Here is a 22,049-nt window from a genome sequence, read left to right as displayed (position 1 = left end):
AATGACAATGAATAATTAAAACCTTTGTCCAGGGACATTAAAGGACAGACTAGTGTTTAACTGCTCAATGTATTGATAATTGTTTCTTACTTTGCAGTGCAAGGATCATGCAAGTTTGGGGAGTAAGAGCCACTCAAGCTGGGAAAGTGGAATTGGAAGACACAAATAATTTTATTTTCCTTCATTTAGTTGGTATACAGCTAATAAATTCAGGAGGTGTGGAGGCCCCCAAGGAGCTAATGTTTCTCCCACTGCCTGGAGCATGACTAGCACCACGAAGAGACAGGGAGGGTGTAGGCGCAGGGACACCCATCAGCCACAGCTGCAGCCACAGGCTGCCCCCACTCCCTGGCACCACGCTCCCACCTTGGAAAGTGCCGGCTGGAGGGTCCCTGCAGGAAGGGCCCTGGCTCAGTGGCCACCAAGGCTGAGAGAGTTTCTTTCAGCCACTCTGGTGCTGGGGAAAAAGTCCAAAATTCACCCCTAACACCCGTGGAAAACCTTTGACTGTTGTACATGTGTCAGAAAGGCTATCACTGCAATAGTTACAATCAAAAAGTAGTATGTGAGCTCAACAGAGTGAAACTGTGCTCCAGCAGAAGAGTCAGTGGCACATGCCTTTCTCGTGAGCAAGGAATATGGGACAGAGTTACCGAGATCATAGGTCTGTGGGGCAGACCTAAAATGGTGACAAAGCAAAGCTCCTTGCTTTCATTTTGAATTATGAGTTTAAGGCTTGTGTTATTTTTAACTATGCTGTAGTGCAAGCTATAATCTGATAGGCAGTGGCCATCCCCTGCTCTCCACCATGGAAAGGGAGATCCAGTCATGACTGTTTTCCAGGGGAAGTTTTCATAAGGATTGAGGATCCAAGTCAGCAGATTTCCTAAGAAACTTCAACCCCTGTCTGCCTGCAGGACACCTGTCCCACTTCTTCACAACCTCTGATCCCAAGACTTGGATCAGCACTTGGGTCTGAACACACCAGGCACTGGGAGTGCAAACGGTGTGAATGCATCTCTTCCTCAGTAATCAAATCTGACATATGACACACTGCAACAAGAAGCATTAGACATGAGGGAATGGAAAAGCAACCTGTGGCTATGCAGACTATGTAATCACATAAATTGGTAGATAGATCAATGTTTTCTTGAGGTAAGTGAAATGAATCAAATAACAGAAATCTCTGTTGGTCATGTAAGAACTCCTACAGAATAAGCTCATTTGCTTCAGGACTTTTCTCAGGACTGGCTCCACGGTACCACATAAAGTCCTTCCTCACCGCAAAGCAGCATTCTGAGGGAATCCATCTGTACTCAAGCTTTTAATCTGATAAGCCTGAAAGCTTCAAATTTTATTGCAGCTGGTCTGAAAAATAACAGCTTCGGTGAGAAGCAGTCAGAGCACTGATTTTGGATCAGAACTTCAAAGAAAAGTTTTGGATGATCATCTGTTAGACCATCAAGGAGCCGAGTAATTAAATATCTGGTGGAATCCCTGTACACAGGGAAAAAAACAGTCTGGAACAGAATATAATTTGTCTTTATTTAATTTTGTCTCCAGTAATGATACATTATTTATAAAATTAAAAAAAAAAAATTCTGTGAGTCATTTTATTTATAAGGAAATGAGTTAGACAAATTAAATAATTAGGAAAATTAGGGATAAAAATATTGATTCAATATGAGACAGGTGCACACATGGCTACTCAGGAAATCCTGCTGTAAGAAATTACCAAGGCCAGATTACCAGACCCATATCTGATAAAAGATTAAATCAATCAATGTTGGAACTGCTTTTTCTCAAGAAACGGGGCACTGTCAAATCCACTCCTTTCAAATCATTATATATTTCCACTGGGTCAAACTTCTTGCTGGAAGCCAAGCATTCAATCAGTTTTCGGCCCATTTTTCTTCCTGCTTCAGTAGACATCACCTTTTGCCAGAGCTTCAGCAGCAATCCTCCTTGGAAAGAATCACAACGTGACATGGTCAAATTAACATGGAGCCCATGTAGCTCACGGCACACCAGGGATGAAGCACATGTCTGGCAACAAACACCCATCACTCTCCCATGGACAGAGAAATGTAGACAAAGCTGGAGTGTGCCAATGGGCTAATAACTGCCTACAGCTGTGTAGGGAGATGCAGGACATTCATTCAGCTCAGAATCCTTTGTATTGATAGACAACTGGGCTTGTTCCCTTGTCACCAGGGTTGCAAGTCAAAATGATTTAAGACACATGTTAAGGTCTTGTTCTGCAATTGCACATAGCTTCGTGGCTTGTGAAGCAGTGGCCTGGTAGTCATAATTATACACATCATTGTTTTTACTCTAAAGCAACCAAGAATTTACACTTCTGCTAACTGAGGCCTCAAGCTAAAGAAGAAAATGATCCTGATACTTTAATCCAGGCAATGAGCAGCCCAGCATTCGCACTAGTTTGCAGGATAGTCATTGCCTGCTCTTCACTCCTCTCACTGATGATATTTATGGTGGATAAAGGGTCCACAGAGAAAATGTTAGGGTAAAAAAATCTACTAGAAAACCAAGAGGAGTTTATTATCCTGCAAAACATCCTTATGTATTAAACTGTCAACAGTGAAGAATTGATTTTGCACAGTATTGTATAAGGGAGGTGAGGAGTTAAGAGAAGGCAGCAAATGATCCTCTTGCCTAGGTGGACCACAGGAGGACTACACGAAACATGAGGACAGCAGGAAAGATCTCGAATCACAAGGCATCTGCTGTTCTGCATTTGGATATTGGTGAGGGCCAGAGCATTAAAATAAAGCTTCTGACTGTTCATGAGTTGAGAAGTTTTAGAGGTAGCACAGCACTCTCTCAGTACAGGTCCCTGCTGGACTGGCAGAGGCAGCTAAAGGTAAATAAAGAGTAATCAACCTCTGAATCAAGAAATCAAATCTCATGCTGAGTTGGACAGGATCCTGTCCTAAGAGGTACTGAGACCCTCTGTCCGCTATTGAAGTTTGCAGCACTGGAAGAGGAATCTACATCTCACAGAATGCATTTAAAAGTTTGAGGGATTCAACTCTACAAAAACAGTATGTCACATTTTGTCATCTGAGTTTTGCAGCAATAAGGTCTAGTGTTTCAGGTCCCCGTTGAGGCTGTGGATCCAGACCCAGGTTGAACTTAGTTTAAAGCTCCTTTTCTGATAAACAAGACAGTCACCAGTTTGAGTTATCTGGCATTTAACTCTCAGCTGAATGCAAAGCCCATCCCTTCAAAGCAGAGTCAGGGAAATCTCCCACCTGCAAAGCGAGGGATTTCAGCTCTGGACTTCATTATGACTCCAACTGCATGAAGTGTCTTCATCCCTCTTTCCTTCCCTCTACCGTGTTCAGCATCCATGCCTCTTTTCCTTTCTCCCTCCAGGGCTGCCCTCATCTGCTCTGTTGCCCTGGTGCTCTACTCCCTCCTTGCTGCCCTTCTGGTTGAGCTTTTCCTTGCTGTGCCCCTCTCCCCTCCTGGAGGTAGGTCAACTGTGGACATAGACTACAAGACGTGGGATAGAGCTGTGAAGATTCTTATACAGACTTCGAGGAATAATTCTATGTGGAAGGTGTGAGGGCAGCACTCTGTGATGTGAGGATGCTCTTCTGTAACACAGAATATCATCACATATCTTTTTTCAGCTACAAATACTACTAGTGAGAGAATTTTCACTGAAATCTATGGACAGGAGAAGAGGATCACAAAACAAATGCCATATGTCTGGATACTAGTATTTCAGTGTATTTTCAATATTGTATTTTCATTTAAAAATTCAAAGTAACGTTCCTTCACAAAGGTCAAACAAAAACATCCAACACAGCAGTATCTACGAATGAACTTCAGAAGAGTGTAATTCTGAGTGTCACCGCTGGATGGTGATGAACAACTTATTTTAGTGAACGTGATGAAGCCAGCATTGACTAAGAATACAGTTTTGCTGGGACAGATGATATTCTCTGTTAAATCAAGGATTGAGACAAAACCAAAAAACAAACTAGAACACTTGTGGACACACAGATTGTTGTTCATGTCATTTTTGTATTGACCTCAACTGATCTAACAGCTTCACAAAATCACAGAACTTCATTTACAGCTTTAATGGTTCCAGATTTAACTGATGAAACACAAAATATTGTCTGTGTTTTTAAAGTTCCTGCGAAAACTGGAGTAAAAAAAGTAAGATCATCTGCTCCAACAAACAATTCATTCATCTCATGTGAAATCCTCACTGCATATCATCAGTGCTATCCCATCGCTGCATTTGGTGTCTTGTGTTTTGTTTACTTATGGTTGTATTTTTAGCTGTACTGTTTTATCTCTAGGAAGTGTTTATACTATTTTATACCAAAAATCACTGTGCTCATATGGAGAAAGGTATAGAGAAAGAGAACAAGGCATTAAATATCTATGGACTACAGACATTTGTAGGTCAGGCTCCTACCTGTTAATTGATTAGCTTTGTGAAGAGTGCTCATTGAAAGCAGGACTCTGTTTTGCTGTGGACTGAAGTCACTAATGGATGGGAGGACATCTCCTTCAACAAGCATCCTCTGGGGCAGGAAAGCTTGGAAGTTATTTGTGGTCGGTAAATCTGTAGTGAAGTGTGTGGCTGCAATGAAATCTACAGCATCAGCCCAGGCTTCACCAAAATTTGCTTCTGGATCAGAGAGATATTTTAAGCTGAAAGAGATAAAAAGAAAAGTGTAACTGATAATTGAAATTCCCTATAGAACATGTTAGTCAATCATTTATCCCAAATGTGTTTTGCTCAGTATAAAAACCTGAGTGGTCTCTGTGCCAGGGACTTAAAGCCTCCTTCAGCATCTCACACCTAATTTCTCCTGTCATCACTGCCTCTGCCCAGACTAAACACAGCTCCTGACTCAGGCGCTGGCTCCCAGAGAGGAATCAGCATCTCATTTTAAGCCCACAGCCTCCCCACCTATCATGGCCTGGGCAGTGATCTCTTGCTGGTCATCCCATGTTCCAAGAGCGCAAAAGGAAGAGCAGAGACTAAAAACTAGAGGCCTAAATTAAGAAAGCTCATGCAGGCTTTGTTGGGATACTATCCTTCCAAAAAGGCATGCAGGTGGGAAGATCCTCCTTGGCCATCTCTCTCATCCCCATACCTGTCCTGGAACTTGGGCAACGCGTAAGCAATGGAGGCGACATGTGCCTTCCACATGAGGTGAAGGGCATGATCCAGTTTGAAGGAGGAGGTTGCAGGGCTCATGGCTTTGTATTCTGTAGATATCAGATACTGCAGCAACAGGGAGGAAAAAAGACAGAGAAAAAGGGGAGAGGTTTAAACCCAATGGATTTTTTAGACTTATGCATATACCTCACAAAATAGCAAGTTTGTAAGCTAAGGAAATTAGCTTTTGAGTAGTTAGAATGTGCTGCTTTGCAAGTAATTATAATGTCTGATATAGGGCCAAAAAAGATGATTAATACAGATTTATAAAGTAAACACATATCCCCACTGAAATTAATAGTTGTAGTTCTTTGCCTTCAACAGAATGAGGGTTTTATCCACATAATTTAGGTATTCTTCTACAATAATTCGGTGGACTTTAGCATCTGAGTGCCATGGAAACTTCTGTGTTAAAATACTGGATTCCCTGAAAACCTGTTTATACTCTTTCAGCTACAACTTTCTGAAGATTTTCAGAAAGTAAGAAAATTATCCTTAATGGTTATTATCATTACTATTTGATGAGTAGATCTGCTATAATAACTTCTGAAACATACTGCTTAGGAAAAATAGTCTTAACAAATCCAGTCTTGCTCCTAAAACCTCTATCTTCACTCACAGTTGCCAAGAGGGACTTATGGTTTAAATTTTCTTATCATTATCAATAATTTGATTGTCTCACTGTAGGAGAAGATCAGGTTCAAGACCATCTAAGGAGCTTGAAGGTGCAGAAACCATGAAGACCTGATGAGATGCAGCCAAGGGTCCTGAAGGAACTGATGGATGAAGTGGCTCAGCCACTATCCATCATATTTGAGAAACTGTGGCAGTCTGGTGAAGTTCCTGCTGACTGATAAAGGGGAAAGATAACCCCGATTTTTAAAAAGGGAAATAGAGAATGCCCAGAAAACTACAGGCCAGTCAGTCTCATCTCTGTGCCCAACAAGAACATTGAGCAAACCCTCCTGGAAAGTATGCTAGGGCACATGGCAAATAAGGAGGTGATAGGTGGCAGCCAACATGGCTTCACTAAGGGCAAATAGTGCCTGTCAGATTTGGTGGTCTTCTAAGACAGGGTTACAGTGTTGTTGGACAAGGGAAGAACAATAGATGTAATTTCCCTGAAGTTGTGCAAAGCATTTGACACTGTCCCACATGACATCCTTGTCTCTGAATTGGAGAGACATGGATTTGATAGATGGACCACACAGTGGATAAGGAATTGGTTGGATGGCTCAAAGCATTGGGGTCAACGGCTTGATGTCCAAGTGGAGAGCACTGACAAGTGGTAATCCTCAGGGGTCAGTGCTGGGACCAGCACTGTTTAACATGTTGGAGACATAGACAGTGGGATTGAGTGCACCCTCAGCAACGACACCAAGCTGTGTGGTGAGGTTGACATGCTGGAGGGAAGGGAGATGCCACCCAGAGGGACCTTAACAGGCTTGAGAGGTGGGACCATGCAAACCTCATCAAGTTCAACAAGGCCAACATGGGCCATGCACGTGGGTATCAGGGCAATCCCAAGCACAAATACAGGCTGGGCAATGAGTGGGTTGAGAGCAGCCCTGCAGAGAAGGACTTGGGGGTATTAGTGGATGGAAAACAGTATGAGCCAGCAATGTGTGCTCGCAGCCCAGAAAGCCAACTGTGTCCTGGGCTGCATCCGGAGAGGTGTGGCCAGCAACTTGAGCGAGGTGATTCTCCCCCTCTAGTCTGCTCTTGTGAGACCCCACCTGGAGTCCTGTGTCAGCTCTGGGGCCCCCAACATAAGAAGGACATGGACTTGCTCGACTGGGTCCAGAGGAGGCCATGAAGATGATCCAGGGGCTGGAGCACCTCCCTTATGAGGACAGGCTGAGAGAGTTGGGGTTGTTCAGCCTGGAGAAGAGAAGGCTCCAGGGAGACCTTATAGTGGCCTTCCAGTACCTAAAGGGGGCTACAGGAAAGGTGAGGAGGGACTCTTCATCAGGGAGTGTAGGGATAGGATGAGGGGTAATGGTTTTAAACTGAAAGAGGGTAGATTTAGATTCGATATAAGGAACAAATTGTTTGCTGTGAGGGTGGTGAGACACTGGCACCGGTTGCCCAGAGAAGCTGTGGCTGCCCCCTCCCTGGCAGTGTTCCAGGCCAGGTTGTTTGGGGCTTTGAGCAGCCTGGGCTAGTGGAAGGTGTCCCTGCCCCTGGCAGGGGGGTGGAACTAGATGATCTTTAAGGTCCCTTCCAACCCAAACCATTCCATGATTCTATGATCTAACTACCAACAAAAATGTTGATTATAGAAGTTTATCTATAAAAACAGTTATCGAATCTCTGAAGTAAGTAATATTGTAATCTTTGGGATTAGGGAACAGATGAATGAGGAGGAAAGAGACTATCTACTTACATAAATATGGGTCCTTCTTAATGAAGTTTCAGCATTTTCAGTTTTTTAGATGTTTAAATTAATAAATGAACCTTATAAAACCAATTCAAGGCCATTTCTCAAGGGTAATGTTCTATTTCACATGTTTATTTTGCATTGCTAACATAAGCAGTATGGGAAGAATACAAATATAACTTTTAACAAAAGAGTCTCTTGGGTCAGGCTAGAAAATAGACAATTATCTTAAAGGAAGGAAAAAAATCCATAACCTGTAAAAATCCTGGCCTTCTTATCTCTGACTCACTACATTGTGCTTTTCATTTTTCCTGCTTGTTACTTTTACATCAAGCTGTTATTGAAAGCAAACCAAGATCTCTGAATCTTACAAATAACAGTAATAATAGTTTTTAAATATAATATTCTGGTATTATTTCCTACAAACTATGAAAAAAAAAAATTAAAATTATTTACTTCAAAATAGGTCTTCCAGTCATCCATGAGCTTGGGTATTCGAGACCGGCAGTTGGCAACACTATAGCAGAAATCAGCTCTTCTCTCCTCTGGTGGCAATATTTCTATCTCATACTGCAGCTGCCCAAAGAGGCCAGCCTCCACTGCCCCCAGAAAGGGTATGACAGCCAGATAGTAATTCATACCTGTAACAATAATTAAAAAGGAGAACCACAAGCAAGTGAAAAATTCCCACATAGAGAAATGAACACTCTCTCATACTAAATCCAACCATTTCAAATTGCCACTGATACAGCTGTGTTCAACAGTGGGATACATGTACTGAAATGCACTGATGATGCTATCTGCATCGATTTAGGTAGGATTTGTAATATTCATTTTTATATTGTGCTTTAATACCTTTGCATGAGCTGACAGTGTGCTATATTTTACAGGAAAGTACAAAGAGCTGAAAAAAGTTAGATCTTTATAGATTGTCATGGACAGGACATCAAAAGTCTCTCAAACATTACTTGTAAGCTAAGTACAGAAAGACTAAGGGGTACCCCATGAATATTGTTTTAACTTTAAAAAATCCTGTTCTATGCATCCTAGGCATATAAGAAAGGAAAAGGCAAACTGGTGATATTTTACTGGAAAATAATAATAATTTTGCTTTTAAAAAAGATTTCACTTACTGAAGATTTTTTTTGAAATTACTTCTGTTTGTTTGCTTTGATTTATTTTATGTTGACAGCTTCATTTGGTCTGATTCATAAATTGAAGCAGTCAGACCCAGCATGTAGGAAACCCAGGTTCAGCTCTCACCTGTGCTGAACCTCAGCTCTAGTGAGAGTGCCCGTAGAGCTATTTGATATTCCTCATTTGAAAGGAGGATTTTAAATTGTCCTTTTAATTGTGTTGTCTTTGTAGAAATAAAATTTAATAACTTCCAGTCAAGAAGAACCTGGAGACCAGTTGTTCTCCCTCTTGGGTGGGTGGTCCTGACATGTTGTGCTGAGAAGTCATTTGCTCATGCTTGGTCTCAGGGCCAAGCACTGCCTATGTATTTTGTACACAGTCCCAGCAGCAAGGACTAAAAACATCAAAACCTGACCACCTACCACATACTCCTGTCCTACTCATGGGAAACCATTGTTCCACCTCCTGTATGTGGGCCTGACTGCTAATTCAGGAGGAACTATATGGACAGTCAGAAAAGCAAAGGAAAAGTCTCCCCTGATAAGAAAATGGTGTCGCACTGGGAGTCATTGCTAAGCTGGACCTTGTTCCTTGTTCACTATTTTAATGAGAAGTGTTGAAAATTGGATTTCACATTAGAAAGTACTTACATTCTTTTAAGTGAGCTTGTATATATTACATATTTGTACCTGCTTTGGTGGCTTGTAGGGCTGAAAACAATGCAGGAAAAGACTATACTGAATATTATTCTAGGCAAAAAGGGCTGAAGTTCTTAAGCAGGGAGGTCTCATATAACTTGGGGTGCATTAAATGTGAGTGTCTAGTTTAAGCTCATTCCTGGCTTCATATGACTACTCATGCCAGAGAGAGCTGCCCTGAAGGCCTACTGAAACCATTTACATCCTCAGAACAGTAAAAGACATTTCTGTGCAGTCTGAAAGACTTTTTTCTTGCTCCTGCTACAATAGGGTAAATCAAAGCTGAGTTTATATATATTTAGAGGCAACAACAAAATTGTTATCAAGCAAACATGCAGAGTTTAGAAGTAAGTGAAGAGTAGGAATGCAAACACTGAGAAAGTAAAGGTAGTGGTTTCTATTCCAGGAAGGTCCCCTGCTTGCACACGGCTCTGCGTTGACCCTTGCTGCTTGTCACTGCATGGGACAGCTTCCCACTGAGCATCTAGTGCTAGCCACCCACAGAAATGGGAAACTGAAGTTGAGATGAGTATCACAGTGAGCTTCAGTTTTACTTTAAATTTACATTTTAAATTTACTCTGTGCTTATGCCTTTGTTCACTTGAAAACATATACATTTAATTGCTGGTTCACAGGCAGAAGCTTCATTCAAAGGGCCTCTACAAACAAAGTATTCATGTGGGAAGGAAGGGACAGAGCTGTGTGCTAAAAACTGCCAGCGGGTCTGGTGGGAAGGGGCATTTGTGACAGGACAGTAGGGAAGATGAGGGAGCAAGGGATAGAACTGATGAAGGGAAAAAGTGCTACAGGAAAAAGAACATGAGACTTTCCCATCCCTCAGAAGGAAAAGAATATTTAAACTGGAGGACTTACAAGGCCTTTTACCTCCTTACAAAGAAAAATATTTCCATCATTTTATTGCCTTCAGATATAAGTAGTGATTGTAATCTATAGGTTGGTCTTGTCTTTCTTCCCTCCACCCTATCTGTCAGTTCCATTTCTTTAAAAATAGAAGATAAACACTCTGAAAGAGTCAGAGTTCCAGTTTCAGAAAAAATTATCTAAAAATACTGACTTTGACTCAAATTAGAGTTAAAGGGAATCCTCTTTCTTTAAATAATCTGTTCATTCAGGTTTTGAACAATGGAAGCAAAATCACCATTTGGGGGATTCTATTTGGATGTATTCAAATTGTGTAGGCAAATTAATTTATTATTTTTGATTAATCAAATGAGAAAATATAATGGTTATTTAATTTTTTTCATGGGCTTAGAAAAAATCAGCCTCGTAAAATGAACGCTGCAGAAATCCAGGTATGCATTGACAGTGGAAATTCAGATCTGTACACTTCTCTCTTTATCACTGTCTTCAGTTAGTTGCTACTTACTAGAATAATGAAAAAAAATTAACAGAATTTCAATCTACTATAACTCCAAAGCCAACATTAAAGTGAACAAAAATTGCCTTGTAGCTCATGTACACCAGGTCAAAGTATTAACCAAGTTTTAGCTGAATACCTGAAACCCGGCAGGTTAAATGTCAGTGTAGTGAAGATAATGAAGTTATTTGTATATCATGGGCACAAAGTCTCCCTTTATTTCATTCTCTGTAGCCTACTGCTGGACACAGTGAAGTTGTGGAGGTGCAACCAAAGGCAGAAACGTCCTGTCAGATTTGTATCTGACACCAAGGTGACACAAGAAATTCTCACACTGTTTTAGTTTGAATTAAACTTCAGTTTTTAAACTGAACAACTCTGCTCTGGAGTAATTGAAAACTGTGATTTCTACAAATGTCTACAGATATAGATACTCATCAAACATTTTTAAGGCTGAAAATTTGCCTTTTTTTCCTCCCTCAAATAACTTACCGAAGTCAATTAACTTTCATTTACTCATGCTTATATGTCTTGCTGCAACTTTTGGATGGAAAATTATGTAACACTGAAATGACTTTGTAATACACAAGTCTAAGGGGAAAAAAGATTCTAAATTGCCTTCTAGGACACTAATCATATTTTGAAGAAGAACAGTGTAATACCATATACTTACAGGACCACCAGCTTCTTACAGATATGCACAGGAGGTCTTCACCTCCATAACCACAGGAAGTCACATGGGAAGGATCTGCTAATCTGCCTGAATCGAATGAAAGAACACACCAAATACTTCTCAATAGTTTTTCCACAAGAAATCCCACTGAGTTGAAAAAAACATAGGAGTAAAGCATGCAGAATTTTGCTCAGAGAAGCAGAACAATTACTGTTGTTTTGCTTCATAAACTACTGTTCCTAGAGTATTGAATTTCTCAGTCAATACTTCATGCAGTGCATAGTAATTTGATTGTGTTTTACAATTCAATTTATTCCTCACTGTAAATGTATTCTGAGAATTTATGGAACTGTCTGAAAGTAGGACATAGCAGTGATATTTTTATGAAGATATAAATATACATGCACATACGGACATAAACACATGCATAGCTGATGCATCATTTCTAATAGATGCAAGGCTGCTAGTTTAGGAGAGCTGCTTAACGAGCAAAATAGCATAAATAAATGCGCTTGTAATTGTCTCACCTAATTGGGTTATGTGATACAGAATTCCTTCCAGTTTAATGATACATACAAACACAGCCTTACTGTGAAGCTAAGCATGTAAATGTTGTTGTATCTGATTAGCAGAGTTTTCAAGCATCTGTGCTGTAGCAAACATGCAAGACATTTCACAATTATTCATGACAGCACGTAAGGCATATTTTACTTTAAGCATGTGACATGGAGAAACAGCCTAATTTCTGAAAGCATAATGTACATGTACATCATGCAGTAATTAGTCATGTAGTGAGTCAGGAAGTCTGTTTTAAGTACATGACATGAAATTACCATGGCCAAGTCCAATGATTTGAGCTGTTCCAGAAGCACCCAAACTCCGACCTGCAGAGGACTTACTTTCTGACAAGTCAGGTGAATAATGACAGTGTAATTTCTGTCGGATTAGAACTAAACCTCATTACATTCTTTAAAAATCAAACCAAGTTTTCTGATACTTTTTACTCGAGGAGATGATCATGAACCATGTGCATACAGATTATCCTAATTATTCTCTCTAGCTGACTGGATAGAGTTTATGCTTTGGGGCATGCTAGCTGCTCAAGCCGGTGTCTTTCAGTAGAAGAGCATGAGAGCATGAACTTGCAGTGGTGGCGAATGTAGTTCAATTGGATTTTTTTGGATGAAAAATGATATTTTTTAAAATTTACAGAAAGATTTTTTTTTTTTCCGTGATTCTACACAGGGACAGAAAGATTTTTTTTTTTTTCCATGATTCTACACAGGGTGTCAGAAATAGGCATCAGTAGTTCCCTGATGTGCAAAGGGGATGAATGGGAAGGATAAAGGAAAAGTAGAAAAATAAGACAAAACCTTGCCTAAGAATTGTATGTGACATTTACCAAAGATTGCTAGCATAGGTGTTCTGGGAAAATGAAGCGTCCTGGGCAGTATTGATGATAATTATAAGATATGTACAAATTACTTGGAGCTGGAAGCACTAACCCCACTTCCAGGTCTACACTCCAGTTTTGTTGTCTCTGCTCCCTCTTATTGCCTGTGCTTCACATGATTGCTGTTTCAGCCTTCAGGTCTACTTAAACTGTTTCTGCCTTTCTCTGTACTGATAGTGCCTCCCAGCTGTATGTCATTAGCAACTATGTGCAACCTCATCAGCAAGATTTCTCTACTATTTTTTGCAGCAAGGTTGATAATGAAAAAAGCTAAATGCAGTTGTTCTCAAGAATGATAATTGAAGAACTCTGAGCATATCCTCCACTTAGCTGTAGACTTCCCTTAGCAACACTGGTCACTAAATTCTCCTTCAGTTGTTCCTTTACCAGATCAGCAATTTCCTGTTTCATCCTTATTTTGTAAAGTGTTATTAAAAACTTTCATTCTATATTTTGATTTTACAAAGGGAGGAAATGCATTTCTGGACTTTGGTAAAACATCACTTATATCATAAAAGAAGATACCAAGTTAGTCTGACACAATCTACCCTTGATTCACATAAGCTTGTGCTTTATCCCTTTTCCTATTTAGCTCTGTGTCTTTAAATATTTTTTTTCTATATACTTATTCTAACATCTCATCTACTGCTGATGTAAGAAAAATAAATATTTTTGTGTCCTTATCCCATTTTTCCTTCTTCTTAAGTGTAGGTACAACCTTTTCCACACTTCGGATGTACAATACCACACGAATCTTTCTGGATTTGTACTTCTATATGTCAGTTCTTCCAAGTGGGGGTAGAAACTATCTAGTTTCCTCAATCTGTAGGTAGGATTCTCAGTTTAGCTCTATCTCCCAAGCGACAGTTTCTATTTCCACAATCTCATTCCTATCAGCCATGCTGTTTCAACATCATTGTCTCTACTGTAAGTAAATTTAGGCAAATTACTGATTTCATTTTATGCCCCTGAGTAGATTATTGCAAATCTTTGTACCACTAAGTATCAGCTCCACTTGCTCTTTATGCTTTATGTAGGACCATATCTACACAAAAATTTTCTCAGCCACATAAATTTCATGACCAGAATTGTTAATTCAACAATTTTTCTAGTATTTTCAAGGATCTCCTGTCTTGCATCATAAACTCAAATCCTGCTTTTATCTGCCCAGGCTTGTTGTGTCAATATACAAATGCTTCAGTCATTCCTCACTAATCTAGCCCAGCTGTCTATCTAGATCAGGTTTATTCCGTTGCTAACCTCACTACTGTATGCACTTAAAAAATTATGTATTTCTTTACCCCTTATCCATTTATCCCTCAACTTCTCATGTTTTTTACTGTAAAACTCTTTCCAGCCATGTGATATTTCTCCTTCTACTATTTTTTTAACCTAATCATGTAATTTCAAAAAATATATCTCCTTGTCTAAAGACCAGTCCTATGACTTTTTGGAAGGTGACAGTAGGTCTTTGTCTGTGCAACTAGGTGCAAATCTTCCTTTCACCTACCATGTCCCTCATCTCTATTTGGGAACTGTCATTGCAACCAGACACATCTTCACTTTGTGGAAGAGGTCACACTACATAACTAGATCTTTTCCAGCAGGTCACCACTCAAGTGTAGCTTCTGCATCCAGTCATCTTTGCCTCTGCCACACTGTCAGTGATCCTGCTGCACCAACCATCCTCTTCATCTCTCTTTCTTTACCTATACATAATGAAGGGAAAGACAAAAGAGCTTGCCTAAACTCCATTCAAATTCTCCTTGCTGCTGTCTGTTTGCCAGGTAGTTGCCTGCTTGTATTTTGCTTCTTCTTCCTCCTTTCCTTTGTTTTGTCTTAGGAGTTAATTTTCCACTAGGTGTTACTAAATGCTCGCAGCCTTCCTTCACCAACAGCTGCAGCACCTCTGTCTTCTTCCAAACATACAGCTTCAGCCAAACCACCACCTCATAAAACTACAGATTACAACCAATAAAGAAAAGACCAGGCAGACAGGTGCATTTGCTTATGTCTGGTTACCACCAGGCACAAGTTCCTGAAAACATTGTTGACTCTTATTCCCTTTTTTCCCACCTCTCCTCGTTGCTAGAACAAGACAAGTCAGCTCTGGCTTTGAATGGAAAGCTTCACTGTCTGCTTTGTGTGAAGCAGCATGTGGGAGAACACATTCTCTGATAAAGCCCTCGATAAGATATTGCAGCTTTAGCCTCAAGGGACCTTTCACATGTGTTTCTGTGTCTGCTTCCCTGGCATGGCCAACAAGCAAGGAAGAATGACTGCCCTGGATAAAGACTAGAATTAGAATTTGGACATTATTTAAAAAAACAAACCAAACCAACCCACTCCCAACAAACAGAACAAACTTTAATTTTTGTAAAAATACATATTTAGAAAATAATGAGATTTCTTCTGAACTGATCAAATATAACAAATGAAAACAAATTCTCAGATGGTGAGGTGGACTTTCAACTATCTGTATTGGAAATTAAACTCAAACCACCAACAGAAGATCATAACATTGACAACACAAGAAAGCTTATTAGTTAACAATCTAAGAACAGCACTGCAGAGTGCGGGCCCTGAAATCTACCTACTATAAACTGAAGTAACTGGGAATATTTTTTCAAAGGTTTTCAGATAACTGAAATATTTCCCATCTATACCACAAATCTTCTGGATTCTGACCAGTCCCATTTTCCTATTAGAAAGTTTAATAGCTATTGCTCAGCAAGGCAAAGATTTCTTTTTCAAATTGACAGTTTAGTTCAATTATGTCAAAATCTACACTGTCTGTGGCTATACTGGGCTTGCAAGGCAGAAACCTTGGAGAGGATGACCCAAAGTGGGTCTGTAAACACTTTGTTGTTCCAGCAGCTTAAGGACATAACTCATACCTGTACGAAATTGCCACCCATGCTGCAATGGTAATCCCCAGAGAATATTGCCAGAATTTTGGGATCCAAAGGCAGTAAAATATTTGGCTGAAGAGTTTAGTAAGTTCTTATACACTCCGAGTCGTTCTTGATAGTTCCAAGCATTGATGATAATTTTGTTGTTCTTTACTGGGAAATCCATCAGCTTTTCAGGGGCAAGGTCCCACAGAGGAGGATAAACAGCTTCTCCAGTGGCATCTTCTTCACTTTGTGCTGTGGCAGTTGCTGGACTCAGGGTAACAGTCGTTATAAGAAGAGCATGTATGCCAAAATAGAGACCCATTGTGAAGGTTTGTGACCCAGGTGTTTGTGTCTGCAGGGCTTTTATCATGAAAGGTGAGGGCTGGGCAAAAAAGGGTGACTCAGATACAGAGGTCTCCATCTCCCTTCCCTCTTTCCAGTGACCCTGACGTGGAGTTGCCAGATTAGCAAGCCGTGAGTAATGCTCTGTCCTCCCCATGGGATCTGGGGAGCAGCAGATGATGTTTCAGATGGATCAGTCTGACCAGAAAATGTCCAAATCTGTGCTGCCCATGAGGTATATCCACCCTCCCAAAGGGCTGAGGTGCTATAGTACTGACTGTACAATCATGCTATAAACATTTTCATCCCTGTGTTTCTTACTAGCTGTCACCTTCACTTTGCCTGCCTAGTTCCTTTGGGTAAAGAAGGAACAGCTGTGCAATACAGCTCACCCCCAGACAGACATAGTCAGGCTTAGCTTAGGGCTGAGGTGCTCTGAAGAGGGCTCCAGGTGCCAACCAAGGAGCAGCAGTGACATATGGAAGGTGCTGCCATTGGCACCTTTGTCTTTTGGCCTTGGGACAGCTGCAGCCTTCAGGTTGTAAGAGCATTGGAAGTAGCCAAATCAACCTGGCTGCAGGCCCTGCAGCACCTGAACAGCTGTATTGTTAATGTTTGTTTGTCTTGTGTGGAAATGGTCATTATAAAGACCTAAAGTCTGCTACTAAACCTCCATGGTCTTGTAGACTGCAAAGGGAATACAAAGGTCACCCCTCCACTGATGAAATTAGTTTCTGACTAAGTTACACTCCAACAAAGAGGAAACTGTCCAGCTACCTTCACCTCACCTACTTCTAGGACTTTAGGACCTTCAGCTGCTTTTTCTCAGATAAACAATGGTTACAAAAGAGCACTCAGCAAACAACCACATCATTTGTTATCTCTGTAGATTTTCTTTTCCATGAGAAAAGTTGCAAATGCCCATTTTCTTTGAAGTAATTCTGTGAGGTTTGGTTGGGTTTTGTGTGTTTAAAGTACCTTAAACACTGGATAAGAGCAAGACTAAATTGCCTACAAACTTCAGACAGTAAATTTAAAAGAAATATATCAGTCCAATTCGAATATTTTCCATCTTCTCTATTAATTGAGGAGACTTTCAGGTAAATAGCATAATTTTTCAGTGGTAACTTTCTATTTTTGGCTCCACTACTGAGACAGAAACCCAAAGGTTTTTGAAAAACAATCAGTGTTCAACAGAGATTAGTACAGATCTGAGAACACTTTTCCTAATCATGCTGCCTCACAGAGATTTCAAATAATCAGGTTGTTATTTCATTAATTTTCTATAGATGGGATTTGTGTCACCTAACTGTGACCATTTGAACATTAACTTAGTTATGTAAATTTCCTCGATGGCCAAAATAGAGCATCAGGCATGTCCAGAACGTAATTCGTTTAGAATACACCACTGAGAGATGCATTGCTCTTGACTGACTGTAGAGGGAGTTGAAATGACAAGTTTAGCTTTAAACATAGAAAAATACTTTTACATTAAATAAAATAAATATTGTTTTTACCTGGTTTTATAGAATAATTTCAGAAATTTTTTCAAAGGTACTCGTTTTTTTTCTTAAAAGACATTCTATAAAATAATCCTGAGGATAAATGGCAAGAACTGTGTTGTGTGTGTACATATATATATATATATACATATATGTGTTCAGCTCTAATTGAGATACTGGGCAGGAAGGCTTACCTGAAAAACACATTAGCTAGGGCAGAAGATATATGGAGGAAATCTCTGATTCTATTAAAAAAAAAGACACAAAGGTCATCATTACACAAGGGCAGAAATTCTAGTTGGGAACGTGAAGGAGTAACAGTGGGGGTTATTTTTATCATCACTGAAAGAAGTGTCCAGTTTGGGAGTCTAAACTCTCTCTGCCTTTCTATAATCTCCTCCTAAAGGAGGAGAGTTTGAATTCTCCTAGTGAGAGATACCAGTCATTCATATTACATGAGTGATTTCACGTTATGTGCCTATGGTAAAGAGATGTGAATAAACATCCTCATTTTCCACAGAGATACCACATATTTACATCCTCATGGCAGATTATATGTAGTAAATTGACCAGTTCCATGTTTGTGTGGAACTTTATTGTGCCTGTAAAACTGTCCTCCTGCCCTGCCATCTAGAAAGGCAAACCCTATTAACACCAGTCTGGACAGGCATGCAAATATGAATTACTAGTCTGGATGCAAAAACATACTTTCTCAAAAGACTTATAATAAAGAATTAAGATAAGTTAATGACATAATTCTTGCCTTATATAAATTTTGAGCTGATAAAAAAAAGATTTGTGCTAAAATCTTTGTGCTATACTAAATAGTGAATAACGTAAACCAAGAATATGCCTACTAGACACTCTGCTGAATTCCTTCACTTTTTGAAGTTTAAGCCTTTTGCCTTATTATGATAACAAAAGGACTCAACAACCCATTTAATCTTTAAAGAATCAAGAATAATTTTTAATATCAAAATAATAAAAATATTATTCCTGCAAATATTATAATTAATTTTATAGCTCCTAAGCTATTTTCCCACTTATCTGTGTGGGTAAATAAGTTGCTGATGTTTTTATAAGACTTCAGCTTTCTTTTGAGAAACCTCTGCACTGACCTTTCCAGCTTGGAATCCAGTCCTGTTGGTTTGTTCCCCTGAGCGGGGAGAGGGGAGGATTCATGTGACATCAGTTGCACTCCAGTAGGTGTTGGGTCTTGAGTCATAGCATTCCTTCAGGGATGTCAGCACTTTGAGCAAGTGGAAGTTTAAGGAAGACTATTAGTAATGTCAGCAATTCCAGCTTGGAATCCAGTCCTGTTGGTTTGCTGCCCTGAGCTGTGAGAGGGGAGGATTCATGTGACATCAGTTACACTGGAGTTGTGTAGGTGTCCGGTCGAGTCATAACATCCCTTCAGGGATGTCAGCATTTTAAATACATGGAAGGTTAAGACAGACTATTAGTAACATCAGCATCACTATTCTATTCACTACTCTCTTAAGTACTCTACCAGTTACTCAGTATGGCTTTGCTCTTACAGACATTGTAACAGAAGCGAGTCCTGGAAAAGACTGTAGATATTGATAGATGGTAAATTCAGATCTGATATATAATTGTTGTCAAGTTTAAGATAGAACACTAGGTTTCAGCTAGGCTGCAGGGTATGCTCCAAGAAAAGCTGATAAGCATCCATTAGATTAGCTGAAGTGACTATAAGAAGAAATAGCAGCCCATATTTAAGCCCCAAAACTGTCAAAACTATAAGTTCCTTAGTCCTGATCAGACACACTGAGGAAGGAACTGGCAAGCCAGTGAAGACAAGGCATCAGTGACCTCACTGGAATGAACTCAGAACTGATGCAGAGCTTTGCAGGTGAGAAAACCTTCAGGTAATGTGGGGATATAACTATCCTTCAGTCACATAAAACAGCACTGAAAGGAAAGGTTCACCCACTTTCTTTTAGGACAAATGTCCTAAAGAGGAAGAAGAATGAGTTTTCACATAGATGAGATATTGGTCTGGATGAGACCCCCTGTCACCAGCCACCCTTTTTTTGTGCTCTGACACTTCCACCAGTGATTGTGAGTGCTGCTTGACTGAAAACTGTTCCAGGAAAACAAGAAGGCACTGTAGCTAAAGGTATCCTTCATGTACTTAGCTGGATAAACTTGTAGGAGTTAATATATACTTAGGTTACTTACCAATCTCTATTGCTATTGTCTACAGTCATAATTTTGAGCAGACTATTTCTTCTTGTCACAGGCCTTTCACATTTGGCAGGGAGGATCCCTCTGGCTCCAGTGTCCTCCAGCAAAACCCTGTGACAGGGCTATAAAAGGGATTATAAATTGCTGCTTCACTTCTCTTAGGTGTGGTTGTGAGTAAAGGTCATCAGTCAAAGCCCATGGCCACATGATTGGACTCCACCACTAATGCAGCAACACATGTTGTGGTAAGAGCATCATGCATCCGAGGGGAAGTTACACTGTGGTGGGTGGTGGACCTAGCAGGAGGTGCTGTCTGCTCAAATCCTGGCTCCTCCATACATCCTTGGACCTAAAATTTCTCCTTCTTTGGAAAACATCATTCTCATGTTATCTATTAATCCTGTTCTCTCTCCTGCAAAAGCCTTCCCAGTTATCTGTTGATCTTGCCTCACCAGAAAGAGTAATCTGTGTTGCAGATCCTGAAAATTCAGGCTTTAAATTGTGCTGATAGGTCCTGTTGATGAAAGATGACCATAATAAAATATTTACTTTGTCCTTTTTTTTTTTTAACAGAAGTATTCTACTGAATTGAGCATATACAGTAGCACCAACATTTTTTTTATTATTAAATTTAGATAAACTGATAATGAATAATGTTCCAAATCAAATCCAATAACTCCTATTTTAGGAAATACCAGATTCATAGCTGTGGTGGTATATTTACCACATCTAGTTTTTCTTTCCCAGGTGAAACTGTAATTTTATCATGAGGCTGTCTGGGTGAATGACTGGCTAGATAAATAGCTACAAAGACAACTGTAAATCCAATGTTTTCAGAGTTCCAATTCCTCATATTAGAAGAAGATGAACTACCAGAAAGGTAAAAATATTGACTTAGGAGCAAGCCTCCACACAAGATATGTAATGGTTACCTGATGCTATCTCAGATGTATACTTTCAGATCAGAGTGCTTCAGAGGAGGGGTTGCAGGCTTGCTTGCAGCTCCAATGTTAAAGTATATATATAAAAAAACCCCAAATAAATAAACCTCCCCTCCATCAGACCCAAACCAGGAAAATTTTAATTAACCTATATTTTTCATTTTCATAATGTTATTATGGAAGTGTATTTACCTTATAGGTTAGTTCAGATGGTACCATAACCTCACATTTTTTTGTTATCTTCAGCTCAGAAGGTGAAGGTTAAACTGATCATGGAGTTAGATATCTGTAGTACTTAGTGCCTTCAGATACATAGTCTTCATCATCACGTCTCAACAACACTTATCGTAAAAGACATCAGCCTTATTTTCATAGCATGATGGAATTCATTCCTTTGAGGCAGACCACACAAAACCCTTACTCACTGAAACACATACTTAAATTATTGTGAAACTAAAATTGATAGCTATATTCCTGAGATCATCACGGTTGTAAACAATTGTCTAATGTAGGAAGATGATAGTAAATTTTTAATAAAATATGTCTATTTCGTCTCAGAGATAGTTACCCAAATGCAGCCCTAAGCTTGTTTATAAATTCACAGAAATCTTTTAGCTGTTTGTTTGTATATCACTAGGGAAAGAACAAACTGCAGAAAAAAATCACAGTGTGAGTTGGCTTTTCTTCAATCTTTCATTAATTATGCATCCATTTCTAAGACAAATTAACTGAATCTTCACTTATATTTTTAGCATGGCATTTTAATTAGATGAAAATGAGAATAAGTGGGAATAACTAATTAGAAAAAATCAGAGTAATGGCAAAGATTCATTAAAAGAAAGGCACAAACATCCAAAGCAGTAAATGCGTAGCTAGATGCTAGTGCCCAGATTAATTTATGTGAAATATGTAAAATGACAGCATCAATTAGAAACTTGGGCCAAAACAGCTTTTTTGCCATTTTGAAGGAGTAAACAATTAATTCAAAAATTTAAATCAGGAGGTATTTTCACCTCTTGAAACTCAGAGACTGCAGAGAAAATTTTCAGAAGACTGTGATCCATCTTCTTCCAGCTGCAGCCATTTTCCTGAGACTGAAAAGATAAAAGAGAGGGGGATGGGAGAAGCTTGCAAGAAAGGAAAGGAGAGCTAGCAAAAAAGTTTCTCAAAGAAATAAATTAACCTTTATTGTGTAAGCTGGAAAAATAAATTTTGGTACAAGACAACT

General features: G+C 39.6%; 1 protein-coding gene across 1 annotated transcript; it reads right to left on the bottom strand.

Moving 5' to 3' along the window:
* Positions 1–1,776: 1,776 nt before the first annotated feature.
* On the bottom strand, positions 1,777–16,150 carry C1H6orf58 (chromosome 1 C6orf58 homolog). The gene is made up of 6 exons (XM_074899221.1): positions 15,829–16,150; positions 11,479–11,565; positions 8,049–8,233; positions 5,148–5,278; positions 4,460–4,698; positions 1,777–1,964 (listed from the first exon to the last, which is right to left on the bottom strand). Exons 1-6 carry the CDS (start codon positions 16,148–16,150, stop codon positions 1,777–1,779), a joined length of 1,152 nt encoding a protein of 383 aa, XP_074755322.1.
* Positions 16,151–22,049: the final 5,899 nt, after the last annotated feature.

Source organism: Athene noctua, chromosome 1 (genome assembly GCF_965140245.1).
Source record: "Athene noctua chromosome 1, bAthNoc1.hap1.1, whole genome shotgun sequence".
NCBI classification, from domain to species: domain Eukaryota; kingdom Metazoa; phylum Chordata; class Aves; order Strigiformes; family Strigidae; genus Athene; species Athene noctua.
The sequence above is the reverse complement of the archived record's forward strand: the minus strand, read 5'-3'. Positions and strand labels throughout refer to the sequence as shown.

Coding starts and splice junctions, on each gene's coding strand:
- C1H6orf58 (XM_074899221.1), bottom strand. CDS start 16,150: ATGGGTCTCTATTTTGGCATACATGCTCTTCTTATAACGACTGTTACC. Junction 11,566..15,828: donor TGGGTGGCAATTTCGTACAG/GTATGAGTTATG, acceptor CATTCGATTCAG/GCAGATTAGCAGATCCTTCC. Junction 5,279..8,048: donor ACTGGAAGACCTATTTTGAA/GTAAATAATTTT, acceptor CTGTTGCTGCAG/TATCTGATATCTACAGAATA.